Source organism: Amphibalanus amphitrite, unplaced genomic scaffold (genome assembly GCF_019059575.1).
Source record: "Amphibalanus amphitrite isolate SeventyFive unplaced genomic scaffold, NRLGWU_Aamphi_draft 000084F_arrow, whole genome shotgun sequence".
NCBI lineage: Eukaryota > Metazoa > Arthropoda > Thecostraca > Balanomorpha > Balanidae > Amphibalanus > Amphibalanus amphitrite.
This window is the reverse complement of record NW_024881580.1, coordinates 530,657-551,359: the sequence shown is the minus strand read 5'-3', so window position 1 is coordinate 551,359 and position 20,703 is coordinate 530,657. Positions and strand designations below refer to the sequence as shown.

The 20,703-nt window shown below is 49.7% G+C and overlaps 1 protein-coding gene across 2 annotated transcripts; it reads right to left on the bottom strand.

The window, feature by feature from the left end:
* Positions 1–48: 48 nt before the first annotated feature.
* On the bottom strand, positions 49–20,076 carry LOC122379784 (uncharacterized protein C12orf56-like). Of its 2 annotated transcripts, none has more exons than XM_043362261.1 (11): positions 19,947–20,076; positions 18,150–18,300; positions 13,181–13,440; positions 12,631–12,912; positions 9,756–9,903; positions 8,577–8,771; positions 8,165–8,362; positions 7,651–7,809; positions 6,488–6,613; positions 3,486–3,667; positions 49–1,345 (listed from the first exon to the last, which is right to left on the bottom strand). In XM_043362261.1, the coding sequence occupies exons 1-11, from the start codon at positions 20,036–20,038 to the stop codon at positions 1,189–1,191; spliced, it is 1,950 nt and encodes a 649-aa protein (XP_043218196.1). In that variant the 5' UTR covers positions 20,039–20,076; the 3' UTR covers positions 49–1,188. The 2 variants fall into 2 exon arrangements, with proteins under 2 accessions (XP_043218196.1, XP_043218197.1); XM_043362262.1 differs by having other exon boundaries at positions 9,756–9,900.
* Between the last annotated feature and the right edge of the window lie 627 nt (positions 20,077–20,703).

The window sequence follows — 20,703 nt, the reverse complement described above, 5'->3', positions numbered from 1 at the left end:
TGCCGACAGCTCCTCCGTGCCGGAGCGGTTTCAGCCCGTGACAGTCAATTTGGCCGGCCCGATACACTCGGCATTTATGAATGGCACGACACTATCACAATCGTAGCACACGCTCAGGCCGCGGCCCGCGGAATCGGACGGAGCACGGGCTCACTCCACCAGCCGATACGGTGGCACGGAGCACCCCGTGGCCGCGAGAGCCGACCCTACCAACAGCGCGAGCGTCAGCGGCGTGCAGAGTCCACTCACAAACTGGAGGCGCAGGAACGGCAGGGCCCGGGGACCCGCACCTTTCGGCCTCATGCTTCGCTCGGGTCCTCACGCCTTCTTAGCGAGAAAAACAAACATCAATTGACGATTCACCCAAGAAATAAAAGCAAAACATTTGCATCTTGGGACAGTTGACGTCCCTGCGGGTTAAATCGCAGTTCCGTCTTCACTGGCCTCGCAGTTGTGTCGAACCTACGCCTATGTCTACAACGAAACGAACAACAAGAGATATGGCATCATGGCATAGATCATTGATCCGTTGAGGATGAAGCTAACATATAAGCTAGGCACTTGCATCCTGTGAAGGATAACCAACCAGTTCACTTCTATCAGTCACATTCACACACTCGTTTTAAAATCAGCGCGGGTAGGGCGGATTCGGGTAAATATCTGAGAGCTGAGCTTCAGCCGCCTATTCGAAATCCAGACTAGTCTGCAGTCTTGGGCTCTAGATAATCCTCCAGCCTGCCTCAAGATTCGAGGGAGTCTGTTAGTCTTAAAATATGTTTCATTGGCGAAGAATGCTAAGGCGCTGCTTATGCGGCCGTCTTATTGCAAGTGCCGTCGTTAGGGTCTGAAAATGGACGGGTGGACGGTGGGTAGATCTCATAATTTGGTGGTAGGTGGACACTAGACGGGTCTCAGTGTTTTCAACTTCTCGATATGTTTCGAGTGGGACGGAAGGATGAAGGCAATAAGAGCGCTTGCAGCGTTTTCCCCAATCCAGACTTGCACAAATATTTAAGAGCACACCATCATTGCATATCGTTCCGCGTCCAACGCTGGGCGGTCTGTCATTAGTGAGATATGTGAACTTGTCTCGACTTCCTCATTCGTGTTGCTGAGGTACTACCGAGCACACGTCGCCTCTGAGCCTGCGGCTGTGCCCGTCTCCATTACTCGCTGCTCTGCGGCCCCTCAGGACTGGAAAGGTCCACGGTGACGGATGGCCCCGGCCGCTGGACCCGGCACGCCGATCTTTTTGGCGAGCGTCTCCATTACGTGCAGTAGCTGGTGTCGAATCGGGTACCTCGCTGGTAGTTTGTGACCCACCACGACCGGGTTCACGTAGTACCTGTGCCGAGAAAGAGGAGGGGTCAGCGGCTTCACAGACGGAGGCGAAGGCGATAGAAGCTAAACGAAAGCTGATGCTGTATCCGTGTATGCAGTTTAGTTCATTTATGAAAGTAATGTGGAAATGTGTCACGCATTACCGTTATAAATGTCTCACATAGTAGATCTTTTGCAGTCTTGGCGACTTTCTTAATTATGACGGCTGCTTGCAATACGATTCAAATTCTTGTCCGTCTTGTTTCCAGGACACGGAAAGCAACATTAATCCACTCGCGGGTCAAACTCTAGGAACTAGGAGTAATAAGCATAGCCTGCACACCACAGCCGCTTCCTGAATCCTTCTATACCTCGTATGAGGGCTGGAGTACGTTTACCTGACCTCCTCAGTGAACTGCCGCTGTATTAGGGCTGGGGTACGTTTACCTGAACTCCTCAGTGAACTGTCGCTGTATGAAGGCCAGGGTCGTCCGTTACCTGAACTCCTCAGTGAACTGCCGCTATATGAAGGTCAGGGTCGTTTACCTGAACTCCTCAGTGAACTATCGCTGTATGAAGGCCAGGGTCGTTAACCTGAACTCCTCAGTGAACTGTCGCTGTATGAAGGCCAGGGTCGTTTACCTGAACTCCTCAGTGAACTGTCGCTGTATGAAGGCCAGGGTCGTTTACCTGAACTCCTCAGTGAAGTGCCGCTGTATGAAGGCCAGGGTCGTTTACCTGAACTCCTCTGTGAACTGCCGCTGTATGAAGGCCAGGGTCGTCCGTTACCTGAACTCCTCAGTGAACTGTCGCTGTATGAAGGCCAGGGTCGTTTACCTGAACTCCTCAGTGAACTGTCGCTGTATGAAGGCCAGGGTCGTCCGTTACCTGAACTCCTCAGTGAACTGTCGCTGTATGAAGGCCAGGGTCGTCCGTTACCTGAACTCCTCAGTGAACTGTCGTTGTATGAAGGCCAGGGTCGTTTACCTGACCTCCTCAGTGAACTGCCGCTGTATTAGGGCTGGGGTACGTTTACCTGAACTCCTCAGTGAACTGTCGCTGTATGAAGGCCAGGATCGTCCGTTACCTGAACTCCTCAGTGAACTGTCGCTGTATGAAGGCCAGGGTCGTCCGTTACCTGAACTCCTCAGTGAACTGCCGCTATATGAAGGTCAGGGTCGTTTACCTGAACTCCTCAGTGAACTATTGCTGTATGAAGGCCAGGGTCGTTTACCTGAACTCCTCAGTGAACTGTCGCTGTATGAAGGCCAGGATCGTCCGTTACCTGAACTCCTCAGTGAACTGTCGCTGTATGAAGGCCAGTGTCGTTTACCTGAACTCCTCAGTGAACTGCCGCTGTATGAAGGCCAGGGTCGTTTACCTGAACTCCTCAGTGAACTGTCGCTGTATGAAGGCCAGGGTCGTCCGTTACCTGAACTCCTCTGTGAACTGTCGCTGTATGAAGGTCAGGGTCGTTTACCTGAACTCCTCAGTGAACTGCCGCTGTATGAAGGCCAGGGTCGTTTACCTGAACTCCTCAGTGAACTGTCGCTGTATGAAGGCCAGGGTCGTTTACCTGACCTCCTCAGTGAACTGCCGCTGTATTAGGGCCAGGGTCGTTTACCTGAACTCCTCTGTGAACTGCCGCTGTATGAAGGCCAGGGTCGTCCGTTACCTGAACTCCTCAGTGAACTGTCGCTGTATGAAGGCCAGGGTCGTTTACCTGAACTCCTCAGTGAACTGTCGCTGTATGAAGGCCAGGGTCGTCCGTTACCTGAACTCCTCAGTGAACTGTCGCTGTATGAAGGCCAGTGTCGTTTACCTGAACTCCTCAGTGAACTGTCGCTGTATGAAGGCCAGGGTCGTTTACCTGAACTCCGCAGTGAACTGTCGCTGTATGAAGGCCAGGGTCGTTTACCTGACCTCCTCAGTGAACTGCCGCTGTATTAGGGCTGGGGTACGTTTACCTGAACTCCTCAGTGAACTGTCGCTGTATGAAGGCCAGGGTCGTTTACCTGAACTCCTCAGTGAACTGTCGCTGTATGAAGGCCAGTGTCGACCGTTACCTGAACTCCTCAGTGAACTGTCGCTGTATGAAGGCCAGTGTCGACCGTTACCTGAACTCCTCAGTGAACTGTCGCTGTATGAAGGCCAGGGTCGTTTACCTGAACTCCTCAGTGAACTGCCGCTGTATGAAGGCCAGCGTGGTGGGCAGGCTGCTGGTCAGCGTCTGTAGCACGATCAGGTGCTGGTAGACCAGCACCGCCTCGCCGGGTGACCAGGTGCTGGCGCGTGCCGGGTACAGGAACGCCAGCAGCTGGGTCACCGCCGCACTCAGGTGGTGCTCCTGACGGGGACACAAAAACGAGCGGCCACATTCGGTGGTAAACTTAGTCTACGCTGGTTGGTCATCCTTTGAGTGGCTGAGCTACATGTTTATGAGAGCGAGCTAGGATAAGTTATGCTCGTAACATGCAGCACGTGACCGTGAAATTCGTGACCTGTCCTGGTGACTAGTCTGCCCGCTGAGTTAGAAGTGTTTTTTCCGAGTCGACGACTTTGTTTTAATTAGCTGTAGCTACCCCCATAATGACGGACTTCGGGCACGCACAGGGATCAAATGAGTCCGATGGTCAGCTAATTAGAAGGCACTTCTCCGAAACAGATGATTTGGTTGGTCCTTAACCCGCGCCCTGCTGGGGGGGGGGGTGTTTGAACACCCCCCTTGTGGTTTTTCGCGAATATCTCAAAAACGGCGGCGCGGAGCGCCGCCGTTTTTGGTACACCTTATCATACATCAATTCTACACATCTAAAAATTTCAGACCAAGGTCATTCAAGGTCAGGTCACCAGGTCACTTGAAGTGACCTCACCTCATAACAAGTTTCAATGTCTGTCATAGCTACACCGAGTGACCGATCGCTTTGAAACTTTCAGCGATTACTAAGAGCAATAGCATGTACAAAATGTATATCTCAGAATTTTGATATCGATGACCTAAGGTCAGGACAACTTTGCGACCTCCCCATTATAAGTCAATGGGAGAAAATTGAAATGCGCCTCTTTTGGATGAAAGACATTATAAACACTCCCAAACACCGAATTACAAGTGTTTTAGACACACTGAACATGAAAACGGTGTCCGTGACCCTTGTTTATGCCCTGAGGTCATCTTAGGTCACGAATGGTATCTAACAGTTTTTCGCAAATAACTTTTGATAGAGGCATGCTAGAGCGATGAAAACGCCTTAGATGTGTTCAGCTCGACGATACGGATCGACTGATATGCAACATGACCCTTTCCGGTCAGGTCATGACCTTGACCTGAGGTCAAATTTTCAAGTTGACCTTTCAAGGTCAAGTTATAGTTCATTCGATGCGTCTTGACGAGAGGAACACGATGCTGGTGAAAGTAAGCTCGTACAAGGCTTGGGTCAAAAGTTATTGCAGAAAAACTGTTTCCGAAAAAATCGGCTATTTTTGCAGTTTTTGCCCCCTGCAGGCAAAACCGTTGACGTTAGGTCAAATCTGAGAGAATTAATCAGAAAGGGCGTTAACCCTATTCCTGGCGGGCTCCGCCGGGACAAGAAACTGGCGGGGGGGGCCGATTCGGCCCCCCCCCTGAGATCTCGAGAACGAAGCAAGATAGCGACAAGCGGTAAACGGCATCGGATACGCACGGCCAAGATCTACAATTTTTACAAAGGTCATTTTCAGGTCAGGTCAAAGATGACGTCACAGGGGTCGAAAAAGTCAAAATGGCGGCACTAGATATGGAGAGAGTTTTTCTCGAATAACTTTCGAATTAGTCAAGATAGGAACAAACTAAGGGCATCATCGTGATCCTCTCGTCAATCCGCATCGAATGATATATATGTTGACCTCGAAAGGTCAAGGTCAAAGGTTGACCTCAGGTCACGTGACCTCGAGGTCATCATGTATATCATTCGATGCGTCTTGACGAGCTGAACACAATGAGACCATCCACGCGTCTGTATCTTGTTCCTGTACGGAGTTATTGGCCAAAAACCTTTGGTGACCTTTGATGACGTCACATGACCTCACAGCTGCCCAACAGCAAAACAGACCTCAAGGTAGTGAAGGTTGATCGTATATGAAGTCATGTATGGTATATGGGGCCATTCCGACCCGTTTTAGTGGTAAAAACAGGGAGTTGATTTTTCCCCCATTGACTTATAATGGGGAGGTCGCGAAATTGACCTGACCTTAGGTCACCGATATCAAAATTCCGAGATATACAAATTGCACATACTGGTACCCTAACTAAACCCTGAAGAGAAGAAATTGATCGGTCAAAAACTCTAGCTCTGGCGTGATTGCAAACTTTTCTGAGGTAGCGTCACCAAACCGCCTCTGGTGACCTGACCTGAGGTCAGATCAACTCAAAATTTTCAGACATGTTGCGTAGAAGCCTTTTAGGAAAAGTCAGAAAATTTGAGCTTCCTAGCTCAACGCGTTTGGGAGATATAACCAAAAAACCTCAGGGGGGGGGGGCTCCTGAGGCCCCCCCCCCGCCAGGAATAGGGTTAATAGGGCTATCGAATGCGCTTTTCCGCAGCGCTGTAGCTCTATTGGTTCCCGAGTTATGCGTTTGCTTCTTGGAAATTTTCGACATTCGACCTAGGAATCGGCGAAATTTTACCTTCAATGACCTCTGGTGACCTGACCTTTGACCTGACCAAAAAATTGACCGAAGTGATTTCGTCATTATTTTTGACGCTCTTTCGAACGCCGCCTTCCGCGTATCGCTACGTGGCCCAGGAGCCGAGTTACAAGGGGGGGGTGTTCAAACACCCCCCCCCCCCCAGCAGGGCGTGGAAATCCAGGACCCCCAGCCGGGCGCGGGTTAAACTACGTTCAAAACAGGCCTACAAAGCGAACGAGGGAGAGAGGTATCTGCTAGCGACATGGTGAGACATGGTGTTAGAGAGAGAGAGAGAGAGAGAGAGAGAGAGAGAGAGAGAGAGAGAGAGAGAGAGAGAGAGAGAGAGAGAGAGAGAGAGAGAGAGAGAGAGAGAGAGAGAGAGAGAGAGAGAGAGAGAGACGGAGACGGAGACGGAGACGGAGACGGAGACGGAGACGGAGACGGAGACGGAGACGGAGACGGAGAGATGATAGGAGAGGGTGACAGCCGGTCCATTCTTACCAGGTTGATGGCACTTAGGCTCTGACGCAGCGCCGCTCCGCTGGGGTCCACGTGCTGCAGCACCTGCAGCAGCTCGTACAGCGTGCCCGTGCAGGTGTTGGTCACCTCGGCCAGCAGCTTGATCAGCTGTGTCAGACAACGGAGGAACGGTCAGCAGTGCTCAGCATCAATATACGATTCTTACTCTGACCAGCACACCCCTGTGATATTAGGCCAGAGTTCGCTTTACCGTCTTATACTTATCGAATATCAATGCTCGATAAACGATGCTCGATTGTTGGTTTTATTATTCCATCGTCCAGTTACCGGTGAAAATTTGGGACGAGTGCATTCAAACTAAGCCAACAAAAAGTCATGGCTTTATTGGAAGTCGTTGAGATGCTGGTGCGGTTCAGAATTACCTAAACCAGTATAACGCCTTTTGCGGCGACTAACGGAGCGAGCGAGAGGGTGGGCCTTGCACGTGCGAAATTGCGAGGGGGTACCTCCAACTGAGTTGTGCACGGCACCCTACTAACCGGTCTCTAGCGATGTGCCAAATTTGAGCACAATCGGCCCAGCCGTTCTCGAGATCTGGAAGCGGCACCCTGCACGTGCGCACGTGCAGAATGGGTCCCAACTGAATTGTGCACGGCACCCTACTAACTGCTCCGTAACCGTGTACCAAATTTGAGCGCAATCGGTCCAGCCGTTCTCGAGATCTGGAAACGACCCCTGCACGTGCGCACGTGCAGCAGCACCCCAACTCTGGCACATGGATATGCATTGCCTAGTGGGTGCCTACCTACATGCCAACTCTCAGCGCAATCGGCCCAGTAGTTACCGAGATATTGCAACAATTACAAAAGTGACACCTCTTGGTTTTGCACGTGGCACGTGCATAAGGGGTCACCCACATGCATCGGGAATAGTGCAATACTTGGTAGAAGGAATGAAGCTACCCTACAAAAATTACCGCATGTAAATCGGTCAAGTGGTTGCTGAGATATAAGCCTCGCAAAAGCGTGACCACGGCCGGCCGGCCGGCCGGCCGGCCGGCCGCTCATACTCAGAAATTTCCGTTAATCTAAGGAAAGACTACGCTCGCTTCGCTCGCTCCGCAACAATTTGTGTCTAGAAGATCAAATGAAATATTTGTCTTAACGTTTTGTTTCAATACTTACTTCTGCCTCCGGCAAGTTGTCCCAGCTGGCGGCGACAAACTCTCGGAAGTCGGAGAGCATGTACTTGGCGGTGCTGAGGTAGCGTCCCGGTACCCAGGGACGGGTGAGGAGGGCGCGCAGGAGGCCGGCCAGTCGGGCAGACTTCTCCTGCAGCAGAGTCTGCGGCAAAGGCCGGGCACGGGTCAGGGTTAGGACTATCAGCAGTCTGCGGAAAGACTGGACACGGATCAGAGCTAGGGCTAACAGCAGCGTCTGTGGCAAGGGCCGAACATGGGTTAATTGCTGGTCCCAGAGACGTCTGTGGCAGGCACCGAACATAGGGTCATTAGCGACACTGTCTGGCTCGACATTGCAAGATCGCCATCATTAGCTCGGCTTACGAGCTCATACTACGAGCATCGTCAATGCGGCGTTAATACATTAAGCTAATATACCATGTCATACGAGATCGTTACCTCGTGGCTCGTAAATGGATACTACCCACTGTGAAAGAACCGTTTTATACGGTGAGTACCTTGGCAGCCTGCGGCATGGCCTCAACATCTCTAAGCAGCGCGCCCAGGGTCTCCATGAGAAGCACCACGTGGTCGAGCTCCTCCTCTCTGTCTCTGAGACCCTGCTCCTCGTCTCCGTCATCCAGCAGGTCGAACGAGCTCGTCGACAGCAGGTAGGACGTGAGCTCAGAGGTCAGCATATCGAACAGGCGGACATCCTGGTGGGGGAAGCGATATGGGACAGGTCAGTGTGTATCCAATTACGGTGGTTATGGCTTCTTTGCTGCATACATTTATCATTGGATTGATGTGAGGGGGAGTATACCTATATGAGACGTGTCTTGGATCTCACCCGGGAGAGGTAAAAACTTGGTTCATTTTAAAATAGATTTCCTGTCAATCATACCACCCGGGAGACGGGTTGTCTCTCACCTTCCAGAACAGCCTGCGCACACGTTTGTACTGAGAGGCGCCGATTTTGAGCTCGTGCACGAGGCCGGCCTTGTGCTCGGGGTCTCCGGAGGTGAGCAGGCTGATGCGCAGGTCGTCAAACAACTGGTCCAGCTGACGGTGATCCACCTCGACGGCGGGCTCCGGCGAGGGCTGCTCCAGGGCCTGAGTGCCGCTCTGAGGGCGGAGTAATGGTGGAATCACAGCGGGGTCCGAAAACGGTGAGAGGAATCACAGCGGAGTCGGAAGCTTTCCATTTATAGTGGGTCGCGGGCTGCTGGAACGTTCCGTTTGACCGTAAGTCCGTAACATGGAAACATTCTTCTAATAGACCTGTCCTTTCAGTGAACAAAGAAGGCAACGAACATTTGTAGCAATAGCCAGCCCAATGCGGTAGTTGTTTGGTTATAATTTTACACACAAAGATTATAAGTGAACGTAAAACGTTATGTCTAAATCATCCGGGCAATACCCAAGCTGGAACTGTTGCTTCAGCGAAACGTGTTCGGTGAGTTTTTGGCAGCTTTTCCAGCTGGCTGGCGCCCGTGTTTATCAGTTGCCATAGCACGGAGCGGCGACAATGAAGGCCCACTACGCTTATACGCTCGCCGATCGATTGAGGAGGGCCTGGGGAGGACGGAGACGGTTGGGGCAGGAAGAATTGACATTGGCGGCGGCCAGCTCCGCACACAGGTCCTTTGGGTTCTTTTATTCCCTATTTGGACAACAGACGGGCCTGTGTCGACGCAATCTCCAGTTAGTAACACATTCATGGTGCAGCTAATAAATGGGGCGAGGGGCATCATACAGTGCATATTGCGTTATATAACGAGCGAGGAATACGTTAAACCTATCTAAGTACATTTGTTATGTTCTTCACTTTGAAGCAAACGCACATCGCTATCTTAGTGCGATCACACCCGGAGCGTGGTGTGCCCGGGTTCGATCTATTTATGGAGTATTTAAGCTATTTTCAGTTTGAATGCAATTTCAGCTGGTCTGAGCCAGTAAGTCACATCACCTGAACAAATCTTTCGTAAAATACGATGATGTATGTACGGAGATGCATGGCCTTTTCAATCGCACTTACATGCGATCAAATGTAACTGAAAATGAGAATAGACGGTATGAACGGGGTAATCGGAGCATGAAAATACTCACAATAAGTCGTGCCATCCATGCCGTCTTGAGATGCCTCTGGAACAGTGATGTTCCCTGGAGCAGGTAGATATGATACACCTCGGGTGGTGGCAGGGTCGCCGGTCCGCGCACGTCATCCAGGCTCGTAGACCGTTTCTTCGACTTCCTGCTAGAAGGAAAAAATGCCGACATGCCCATATGTTCCATTATATCATTCACTTCAGCGTGCTGTTTAACCGCGGTAGGTATTAGGTAGCCATAGCCGCAGGCGCAGCACGCACGCGCTCTATTACATGGGGTTCGGGCTATGCGGCACAGCATAACTTCAGGCGCTCACTACTGGCGCCACCTATGGACGGGAATATCGTTACACTGTGCCTTGCGGCACAGTCTACCCGCAGGCGTCGTGACAGCGCCACCTATGGGCGGGAATATCGTTACACTGTGCCTTGCGGCACAGTCTACCCACAGGCGCCGTGACTGACAGCGCCATCTATCCTTGCATAATCTGTCACTGAGTGCCGCAACATAATTATAATTATTACAATAATTATAATTAATTATATTATTATAATATTTTTAATTAATATTAATAACGATAATAATATTAATATTATTAACGATAAATTACAAATACCGTAAAGTGGGGCTATTTGAAACGGATTTTACAGTTTTTGGCCTCTCCCTTTAAAGGGACCCTCCCACCTTCAAAAAAGTTAATGAACTGGCATGAAAGTGATGTCGCTCGGTTCAGAAAGAGCGAAAACGAATATCTACCAAATTTCACCGAAAAATATTCACCGGTTTTCAAAATATTAGACTTTTACATTTGTTTACTTTTTTGGGATCTCCGCTGTTTCTAGCGACTTTATTTTAGGAGTGCGGCGTTTGCGGCAGATGTTGCGCGCAAATAGCATATACCACCGCGTGCTACAAAACGTTTTAGTCAAACATTTAAAAATCGTTAGATATCTGCGCTGACGTCACACATTCAGAGGGGTATTCCTAAGCATTAGCCCCTCTGAATCAAAATGCTGCAATTTTGAAATTCAATATTTCCGATTTAAGGTATTTCTCGATATTGTGAGTGCCGAAACCGGTAATTGTGAGCCAGGGACCCCATTTTGGCTATCTCAACTCAAATCTAATGTTAAGGTGGGAGGGTCCCTTTAAGGCGGCTCATATTTCTTATAGCATGTAAATTGCAAAAATGTAGTTCTCTGTGAGCTCTTTCATATAGGTGTAGTTTGGTTCAGCTAGTAATAATGACTGAGGTTATTTTTTATGTTAAAGACTGTCTCAAATAGCCCCATAGGGTGGGGCTATTTGAGACAGTTTTAGTTGCAAGGAAATTAAAGAAAATCGGTCACGCTAGAGATAATTTTTTAAACGCAATGCATTTGGAAATTGAATTTTGATCATTTTTGCATAAATTGTTTTTTTTTTCAATGACTGTTATATGACCTTTATATTCAATCTTTTCCTTTTTCGTGGGACACTTCATTTCGGTAGGGTATAAAATTGCATCACTATATGCTAAGGCTATCATAATATGATGTGACCCATAGCTTTCAAACTGACAGGATGATCATCAAGGATTATTTTAAAGTCATCGACAGTAAAATTTTGAAAGTAAGTTTTTGTATATAGCCCCGGTGACGTGAAAACAGATATACCGAAAGTCGGTGGGGCTATTTGAGACAGTCTCGCTACCTTATGAAGCGCACTGTAATGAATCAAACAAGGCAAAAGGTTTCCCAAAACATTTGAGTGAATGGTCTGCATGATTGTTTGTCCCATTGTACATCTCCATGCGAAGAAATAACAGAAAAATGTTAAACGGTTTTGATTTTATGCCGATTTTCCTTGATCGCTGCATGCCGTATCAATTGGCTGGTTACCCTACCACATCAAGTACTTGGATAGGCTCACCTAACAGTACGTTCATGTGTTAAGTAACATTCGATGGTGTTTTTTGGTCAACAAAGGTAGACATATGTTGATTGTCGAATGAGTCAGTGACTGATGAAGCACATTTTAAGCACATATTCATCAGAATAACTAGTTTGGTCACCAGCTAAAGGGTTATTATGTTACACTACGAACATGTAAATATTGCTTGCTGCTAAAAGTACCTACCATGAACCCACTGCACGTTTATGACCACGACCGATTCACCGGTGTTGCTTATGTCAAACGTTCGATGCACTTCAGGTAGATGGCGGTAAGTCTTCTCGGGTGCATCGCATCACCGTTATCATCAGCTATTTGGCATATCCGTTGAGGTTTGACCAGGTGGGCATCATCGGGATTCTGAGACAATGGGTTACGCAATCGGCAGTACCGTTAACAATATGTAATATTTTCATGAAAAATGTGCTTAACCTATAAGCAAAAAGGTAGTAGCGATAGATACAGTGGCGAAGCTGTTAAAACTTCAACTTTTTTAAGCTGCAGGTAGGGGTCCTTTTCGGGCAACTTAAATTGTGCGTTTTTCTGTATTTCATATTTTATTGCAAATTTCTTTCAGAACTTTTCGAAATTTTCAAAAAGGTTATTCAGAGCATTCATTGTTCAATTCCACATCAGCTTAAGCAAAAATGACGAAAAAACATCAAACGGTTTTCATTTTACAGCGATTTTACTAAACCACTACCTTACTGTCTCAAATAGCCCCACTGTCTCAAATAGCCCCACTTTACGGTAAAATCCTGCGCTATGAGCAAGAAATAAAGTTTTTCACGCTTTTCACGCTAGTTCCTTACTAGCAATACCTATGAACCTATCACAACACTTTTGTATGCAGTGTTTTGTGCTACAGATTTACCCAACTATGTAGGATTTTTATCATGGCTGTTTTTTGACAGGGTTCAAGGCCGGGGGCGAGTATGGCTACCTTTCAGCGAGGGGCCGGTCCAGCACACTGCGGGACCGCTCCGGCAGCTCGACCCGCATGCTGGACGACCTGTTGTAGGCGGGCAGGGCGCTCTGGGAGCGGGGCAGGCCGCGGCTGGGGGTGGCGGGCCCGGGCGGGCAGAGCCGCGCCGGGCCGCCGCGGCTGTCCGGAGATCCGCAGCGCCGCCGGCCGGGCGGCTCCGGACTGCCGGCCGCGTGCCGCCGCTCCAACAGCTCCAGGAGTGAGCTGCCTTCCCGCACCGGCGAGCCGGGGGTGTGGCACCTGTGGAGATGCAGAGCCGGTCAGACTTAGAGACAGTTACCAGCCAGAAAGGAGCCTACGTAAGTCACCGGGCAACAAAATATTTCATTTTTCCATACTCGAACTGTTGCTGCATGATATTCTATGAACAAAAAGAAGAAAAAAAAAACAACAGATAGTCGACAAGTTCGTATTTTCGCCTTTGCTGTTTTTATCCTAACATCTCGCATTGAGCCGATGCAGCGGCGATCAATATCTGCTGAGTGCTGACCTATCGATGTGAACTGACCTGCGAGTGCCACTGTCTGGCGTGTGCCGCTCGCCGGGGGTTGTCCTGCCGGCCAGTCCTAGCCGACCACCCAGCTCTTCCACTTCCTCTTCGAGCCTGCTGAGGGTCCGCCGCCGCTCTGAGGCGCCGTCACCGCTGCGGCGACGGACCATCGGTGGCGGGCCGGCGGCCCCTGGACCGGGCGACGGACGGTACTCGATCCGGACGTGTTGGACCTTACTCCTCAGAGGCTCACGGAGAAACTCCACCACGTCATGGACCTGTGTGTGGGCGGGAGAGAGAGAGGGAGAGGGCGAGAAAGAGAGAGAGGGTTATGGTTGAGTTAGTAATATATTGCCGCTGTATTTTGACATGAATTATGGCTTCAAAACCATTTATTTACCCAGCCATGTCCGTCCATTTTGTTCAGTTAGGTACATTTGCTCCAGTGGTCGTCAATCTCTCGATCCGTGTACGCGCTTGCCCACTTTTCCAGCCTAAAACGCTCCATCAAAATGCGACAAAGGTGGACAAACGGCGCACTTTATGGCTTTCGCACTAGTTGAGCGGTACGGCTCCGGCGGTTAGTCGGGCCTTCACACCATTGCACGGCATCGCGCCGATGGCCTTCACCTGGTGTGGCGGACCCCTCGACCCCCCACCCCTCCCCTCCGTCAGCTAATGGTCGATGGCGGACTGGGGCGGAGCCATGCGGGCTCCGTTGCCATCGACCCGGTCCTCACTTTGCAGACCAACACCGCGGTAACGGCGCCCGTTTCACCCAGAGCGACCCAAAGAACGGCGCCGACGCGGCCAGGTGACGGCCGCCACATTTGACCCCTGACCTTACACCGGGAGGTCAAACGGCGGCGCCTATTGAACCAGGTCTATTCTGGCCAACAAAACACTGAATAGGGTGTACTTTCAGAAAAAAAGATACCGTAAGGTGGGGCTATTTGAGACAGTGGGACTATTTGAGACAGTATTTAAAATTGCTGTAAAATCAAAACCACTTAAAATTTATGCTTAATTTTTTGCTCAGGCGATTTACTGCTCGATTCCACAGCCACACCTCCCTGAGCAAAAATATCACACAAAAATCAAACGATCTTCATTTTATAGCGATTTTAAATACTGTCTCAAATAGCCCTACTGTTTCAAATAGCCCCACTTTACGGTAGCTACACTTTCTATCGCAACAATAGAAAGCAGCCTCGCGAAAATTCACATTTTAAAAGATTAGCTACGCATCTCCTTACGAACGAAAGATTAGCCTGTCATCATTATTAAACGCCTTAAGCGATACTTTGCAAATAATTCATGCTCATTTTAATTATAGACGTGGGGTAGACCTTAGGCCAAGGTCCTTGCTGCACTGTAGGGTGTTTCACTTTTCACTTTTTTTCTCAGATTGTCTCTCCTCGATCGGATTCCCATTATTTCATCTTCTTAATAAAGTTTGGTGGCAATTATTCGATTTTAAACTCGATTCTAAACGTCGCGATAATTCGCCAAAGTTTTCAATTTTTGTGCCGTTCGGCGTTGAAGTCACCCATGTTAGAGCAATTGCAAGTAGGGCACTAACACCAAGAAAATACGGCCGTGCAAGAGGTGGTATTAACCGGTATTTTATGACACTGTGAAGGTTGAATATGGTACCTGCGCTTCCATAAAAGTGTCGTCGCATATTCTGGTGCTCAGATTAACATACACACTACACAGACATAACTCATTATTCAGGACACGACAACTTAACAGTAAGCAAAACACTGGTACGTCAGTGACGGCAAAACATGTATTTCGGTACCGGGCCTCAACACCGTTTCTCATCGAACCCAGTCACAGGGTAGCCAGGGCTGCCTTTGTCATGTGTGGCACTGCACGCCTGTGCCTCTCCACAGCCTGCAGAAGTCACGGGAATTGGTCCTGCCCCTTCACATGCTGAGCGAATGTTTTCAGAAGAGCGATGCCCCTCTCCGCGGTTCACGACTTTCACTGTTTTCACGAATTCCTTGCATAGGATGTACGCCTCGTGACCTTCCCACTCCCCAGGAGGCTTCGTCATCCACTCGTGGTCGACTCCCATCAGGTCAAAGATCAGCCACGACGACGTGGTCACCAATTCTGACAGGCTGGTGGACTCATCCAGTGCGACCGATGGTGTCTGATCAGGCGCCGCGGAGCACGAGTTTGCGAGCAGGTTGACACATATGGCCTCCTTCTCCTCTTCTGTGACACGGCTGCTTAGGAGGCTGAATACTACAACTGATGGCTGCAGATACCACAAATGGCGCCGCATCACAGCGAGAGCAGCGTTCGCCACTGGTTGGTCCAACTGCCTATACCGCACCAGGCTACGGTACAGGTTGAGGTCGTTAGCGGGGGCGTCCTCTGCAACAGGGGCCCGCAGCCACGCGACGACATAGAAGAGGAGCAGGAACTGAGCCATCCGCTGCACCTTCTCCTGCATTGGCTCATCGTACTCCAGCTGGTCCGCGAACAAGAACATCTTGATGCTGTACAGTGTACAGCATCAAGTGTACAGCATCAAGATGTTCTTGTTCGCGGACCAGCTGGAGTACGATGAGCTGGAGTACGATACAGTGTACAGCATCAAGTGTACAGCATCAAGATGTTCTTGTTCGCGGACCAGCTGGAGTACGATGAGCCAATGCAGGAGAAGGTGCAGCGGATGGCTCAGTTCCTGCTCCTCTTCTATGTCGTCGCGTGGCTGCGGGCCCCTGTTGCAGAGGACGCCCCCGCTAACGACCTCAACCTGTACCGTAGCCTGGTGCGGTATAGGCAGTTGGACCAACCAGTGGCGAACGCTGCTCTCGCTGTGATGCGGCGCCATTTGTGGTATCTGCAGCCATCAGTTGTAGTATTCAGCCTCCTAAGCAGCCGTGTCACAGAAGAGGAGAAGGAGGCCATATGTGTCAACCTGCTCGCAAACTCGTGCTCCGCGGCGCCTGATCAGACACCATCGGTCGCACTGGATGAGTCCACCAGCCTGTCAGAATTGGTGACCACGTCGTCGTGGCTGATCTTTGACCTGATGGGAGTCGACCACGAGTGGATGACGAAGCCTCCTGGGGAGTGGGAAGGTCACGAGGCGTACATCCTATGCAAGGAATTCGTGAAAACAGTGAAAGTCGTGAACCGCGGAGAGGGGCATCGCTCTTCTGAAAACATTCGCTCAGCATGTGAAGGGGCAGGACCAATTCCCGTGACTTCTGCAGGCTGTGGAGAGGCACAGGCGTGCAGTGCCACACATGACAAAGGCAGCCCTGGCTACCCTGTGACTGGGTTCGATGAGAAACGGTGTTGAGGCCCGGTACCGAAATACATGTTTTGCCGTCACTGACGTACCAGTGTTTTGCTTACTGTTAAGTTGTCGTGTCCTGAATAATGAGTTATGTCTGTGTAGTGTGTATGTTAATCTGAGCACCAGAATATGCGACGACACTTTTATGGAAGCGCAGGTACCATATTCAACCTTCACAGTGTCATAAAATACCGGTTAATACCACCTCTTGCACGGCCGTATTTTCTTGGTGTTAGTGCCCTACTTGCAATTGCTCTAACAAGGGTGACTTCAACGCCGAACGGCACAAAAATTGAAAACTTTGGCGAATTATCGCGACGTTTAGAATCGAGTTTAAAATCGAATAATTGCCACCAAATTTTATTAAAAAGATGAAATAATGGGAATCCGATCGAGGAGAGACAATCTGAGAAAAAAAGTGAAAAGTGAAACACCCTATTGCTGCAGACTTTAGCGTACTAAATGTCTCAGTAAGATATAGGTCAGCAATGCAAAATTAAACGGACTGAGGGGACTCGCAAGGCCTGCATTTCTAACCATACCGTACCGTACCTATTATAGGTCACGGTAGCCAACGCACACTTGCGTCCCCGCACATCGGAACATCTGTGGGATCATTGATTGTCGGGCTTGGCCCAGTTTCTGACGGGACGTCTGTGTTAGATAATGTAGGACTGAGCCAAGCTGTGCGCCCGAGCATGGCACCGCTAGGGTCTGTGACCCAGCTGCGGTTTTATATGTTTGGGACGTAGAGGACACTGGTTTGCTTGGCTGGTTACTCATAAGGTCATCTTGGGAAGCTCCTGAAGTGACACCGTAGCATAACATTGCTGTGGAATTGTATGCATTTTTGACTAAATGATGTGTTCACTTTTTACTGTAATAGTTGAATACTAAGTTGAACTTCGAAGATAGGATAGGAAGCCTAAAATTTAGAATTGCTGAATAAATGTTGAGCATTCGATTGCCCTTTACCATTGGGTGAACATTTAACAAAAGCGATCGAGAGCTTCATACTTCATAGTAACCTAGGGCGTTGATAGTAACTAGCTATATGACATGAGTAATGGGTATTCATTATGCATGCCAATTACGTCTTTCAAACTGCTCAGTCAAGCGCAACACAAGCAATAATTATGTCTGGAATTTTCAAATTTACAAAAATCCGGAAATAACTATAGTTTTGTAATTCAATTTTCTTTCATTACGTTCAAAACGTGACTGTAACATTTGTTTGGTAACAACAAAGGTTCAGCGCCGGGGAACGAAGCCTTCGCTGACATTCACGGCCCGTCGCCTCAGCCAAAGACCATCCACGCCTGGTAGCGCCGTTGCGTGCAGAGAATGACAAAGTTGGCACAAGAATAAACTCAAGCTAGCGGTCTGGTAGAAGCGCAAAGACACGGAAACTAGGTCAGCAGGTCACAGTTAAAGAACACGTTAACGTCATCGGTGGGATGACACCGAGGGACTCCATAGCGTGCTGTGAACTGCTACTTCTCACGCTGAACGCTGTCGTGTTACGACTAAGCTGACCGCTACGCTCAGGCTAAGCCACTCGCAGTACAAGCTTAGACATCATTTGACGTCATACCCATCCTCTAGACCCTGCGTCTGACGTCATACCTGGCCCGACCCTGACGTCATACCGTTCCCGGAACTGACCCGCTCGATGCTGACAATGTCCGGCAGTTTGACGAGCTGCTGAAGACTCTTGGGCGGCTGTTCCACGCAGAAGAGGGCCGCCTCCGTCACTACAGCCGTCTGCATGTTCTGGACCGTCTTCCCGCGCCGGAGGATGCACGGCTCGTAGTACCTGCGACACCGGTGCGATGACAGTTATCCGCCCACCTCCCCGTGCAAGAAGGCTAGCTTTCCCACCTGCACCGCATCCTTCAACAGTACTCTAACGGTAGTCACCTCTTAGCTGGCCCATGTACCCCAACGACAGTCATTCTCTCGCCCCTGCGAGAACAAAGCCCTATTGGGCGGCACTGCCATTCCATTAGTAGGCGGGAGTGTGTTCCTAATGGTTTGGTCAATGTCAGAAGCGCACCAATGGATCTTACGCCATGCCACTTAACCATTGTTTTATTCATTACATGTAACATCAACATTGACCAATGGCCTGTCTTCTCACCAAAGTTCCACTCAAACTAATGGTCTGTAAAATAATGACAATGTGACCGCGGAGGGGCATGCCGCGCCCCACGGCCGGTTTGGTTGTTCCCCGTGTTGCGAGGTGCGTTCGTCAGCCGAGCCGAGTTGATTAGACTACGACAATAAGGCCGGCGACGGGAGCGGCGGCGGGTCAGCCGGGCGGCCGGCCGTCCTGCTGGCCCAATATTCTCGGCCCGGTCGATAGGGTCGGTCGGCCGCCCGACGTCGCCGCCGTGCCCGTCCGGCCGGCACGAGCGGCACGAACAGCCTCCGCCGCGACATCCTCCAACGATCCGAAATTATCCCAGGTGGTCTATTTATATCAAAAGGGCAATTGATTTCCAAGGGTGATGCAAATTTTCAGAATGCAATAAGCCGAGCTTAGCTTTTCCACTATTCAGTAAACATTGCCAATAACTATTTCCTTAGCGTTGTCTTTCATTAGTAAGTAAAAACACCTTTCCGCTACTCAACAGGGCTCACTTTTTCACATTCAAGAACTTGTTTTTTCTTGAATTTATAATATGTACTTTGCGAGTGCGATCGAGAAGCTTATTTGATAAGGTGATGCACTCTGAACCATGAGAGCATGCACGATCACAACTGTCCCAAACTGAGTGAAAATGTGGGGTCGATCCTAGCCACTGACGACTTTGGAAACTGGGGCGCATTAATTCAAAACGCGTTAGTCAGTATGCCATTTTAACAGTGCTTCATAATAGCTCGTTTTAACGTGCACCAATATCGACATTGTGCCGTATTTGATCAAGCGGTGTGACGGCTAATCACTTTCGTTGATTGTCTCGGATCTTTCCCGGGGTAATGCAATTTCGAATCGAACAATGTTCTTTGGTACAGGCTAATATACCTACCTATGCAGGCTGTAGGTGGTAGGGTTAATATAAATCTAATGCACGTAAGCCTCAAGATATGACTAAACAAGCAGCGCGCCCTACATTGTAGGTTTAAAGCATGCGTGACATATGACGAAGAGCGATAGGCTAACTTCCACCATAGATGCATGTCAGATATCTTTTTCCAGCCGACCTTGACCGAGCGTCCCCAATAGGCGCGTCCCAAATCAGTCATAACACAAACTAGAAACCGTTGCCGTATATGTGTCGCAATTCAATGTGCTCTGCAGCAATGCTCTACACCAATTCTCAGAGTCTACGGAAAATATTGAAATCCTCGTACCACTGTGTGAAGTAGGGAGCGTTAAATGAAGTCCTTTTAGAAAACTTACACATTCCTAAGACGGACACCCAAGCGGCATCCACTATCAAGCACAAGTGAACCGACCTGATGGACTCGTAACAGGCGGGCGTCATCTTCCTGAGCAGGAAGCTCTCGAGGCGGCTGTTCTTTTTCTGTCCGTCGCCGTGGCCATCCATGGCGGCTGCTGTAGACGCCCGGCGCTGGCCGGCCGGCCCCGACCCGGCGACCTGTCCCACTGAGCCCCGGTCGGCGGTCACCCAGGTGTGCTGCCACGCAGGGGGCCTCGTCGGCGCCGGCGCAGGGCCACGGCCCGGGCCGAGCAGGCAGCCGAATAGGCAGTCGAACGAACAGCCGAACAGACAGCCGAATCGTCAGCTAGGACGCATGTCTCTCTCCCCCTTTTTCTCTTTCTCTCTACCTCTTTCTTTTTCTGTCCTTCTCTCTCCCTCCCTCTTTCTCTATCCCTCTGTCCTGCTTGCTGAATGTTTTTAACAATCGCTGTCACACGCTTCCTTTCTGTCGCTCCCTCCAAAATACCCTAAATTAACAAAAACAATGTTCTGTATGGCCTATTCGAATATAAAGCGTTCCGCTGCTAAGTACTTGGGACTGTGCTTTTTATAAGTATACTAATTTTGCGACAATAAAAAAACGGACTCCAAACGGGATACTATTTACATTCAAATCAAAAGAGATGGATATAACCTGTGTGATTGAGCTATGTGGCTCCACCCCCCCCCCCCAAACTGCCCCTGGACAGTCGCAGATGGAGACGAATCAAGCACATATAATTACGAATTATCATTCCAAAAACCGCAGTAGTATTCCATCAAGCGAAAGC

Bases quoted from the DNA above. Each gene is read 5' to 3' on its own strand.
- LOC122379784 (XM_043362261.1), bottom strand. From the start codon at position 20,038: ATGGATGGCCACGGCGACGGACAGAAAAAGAACAGCCGCCTCGAGAGC. The intron at 13,441-18,149 runs GTCAGTTCCGGG...GCCCACACACAG, and splicing joins ACATTGTCAGCATCGAGCGG to GTCCATGACGTGGTGGAGTT. The intron at 9,904-12,630 runs GTAGCCATACTC...TTTTCCTTCTAG, and splicing joins GACCGGCCCCTCGCTGAAAG to CAGGAAGTCGAAGAAACGGT.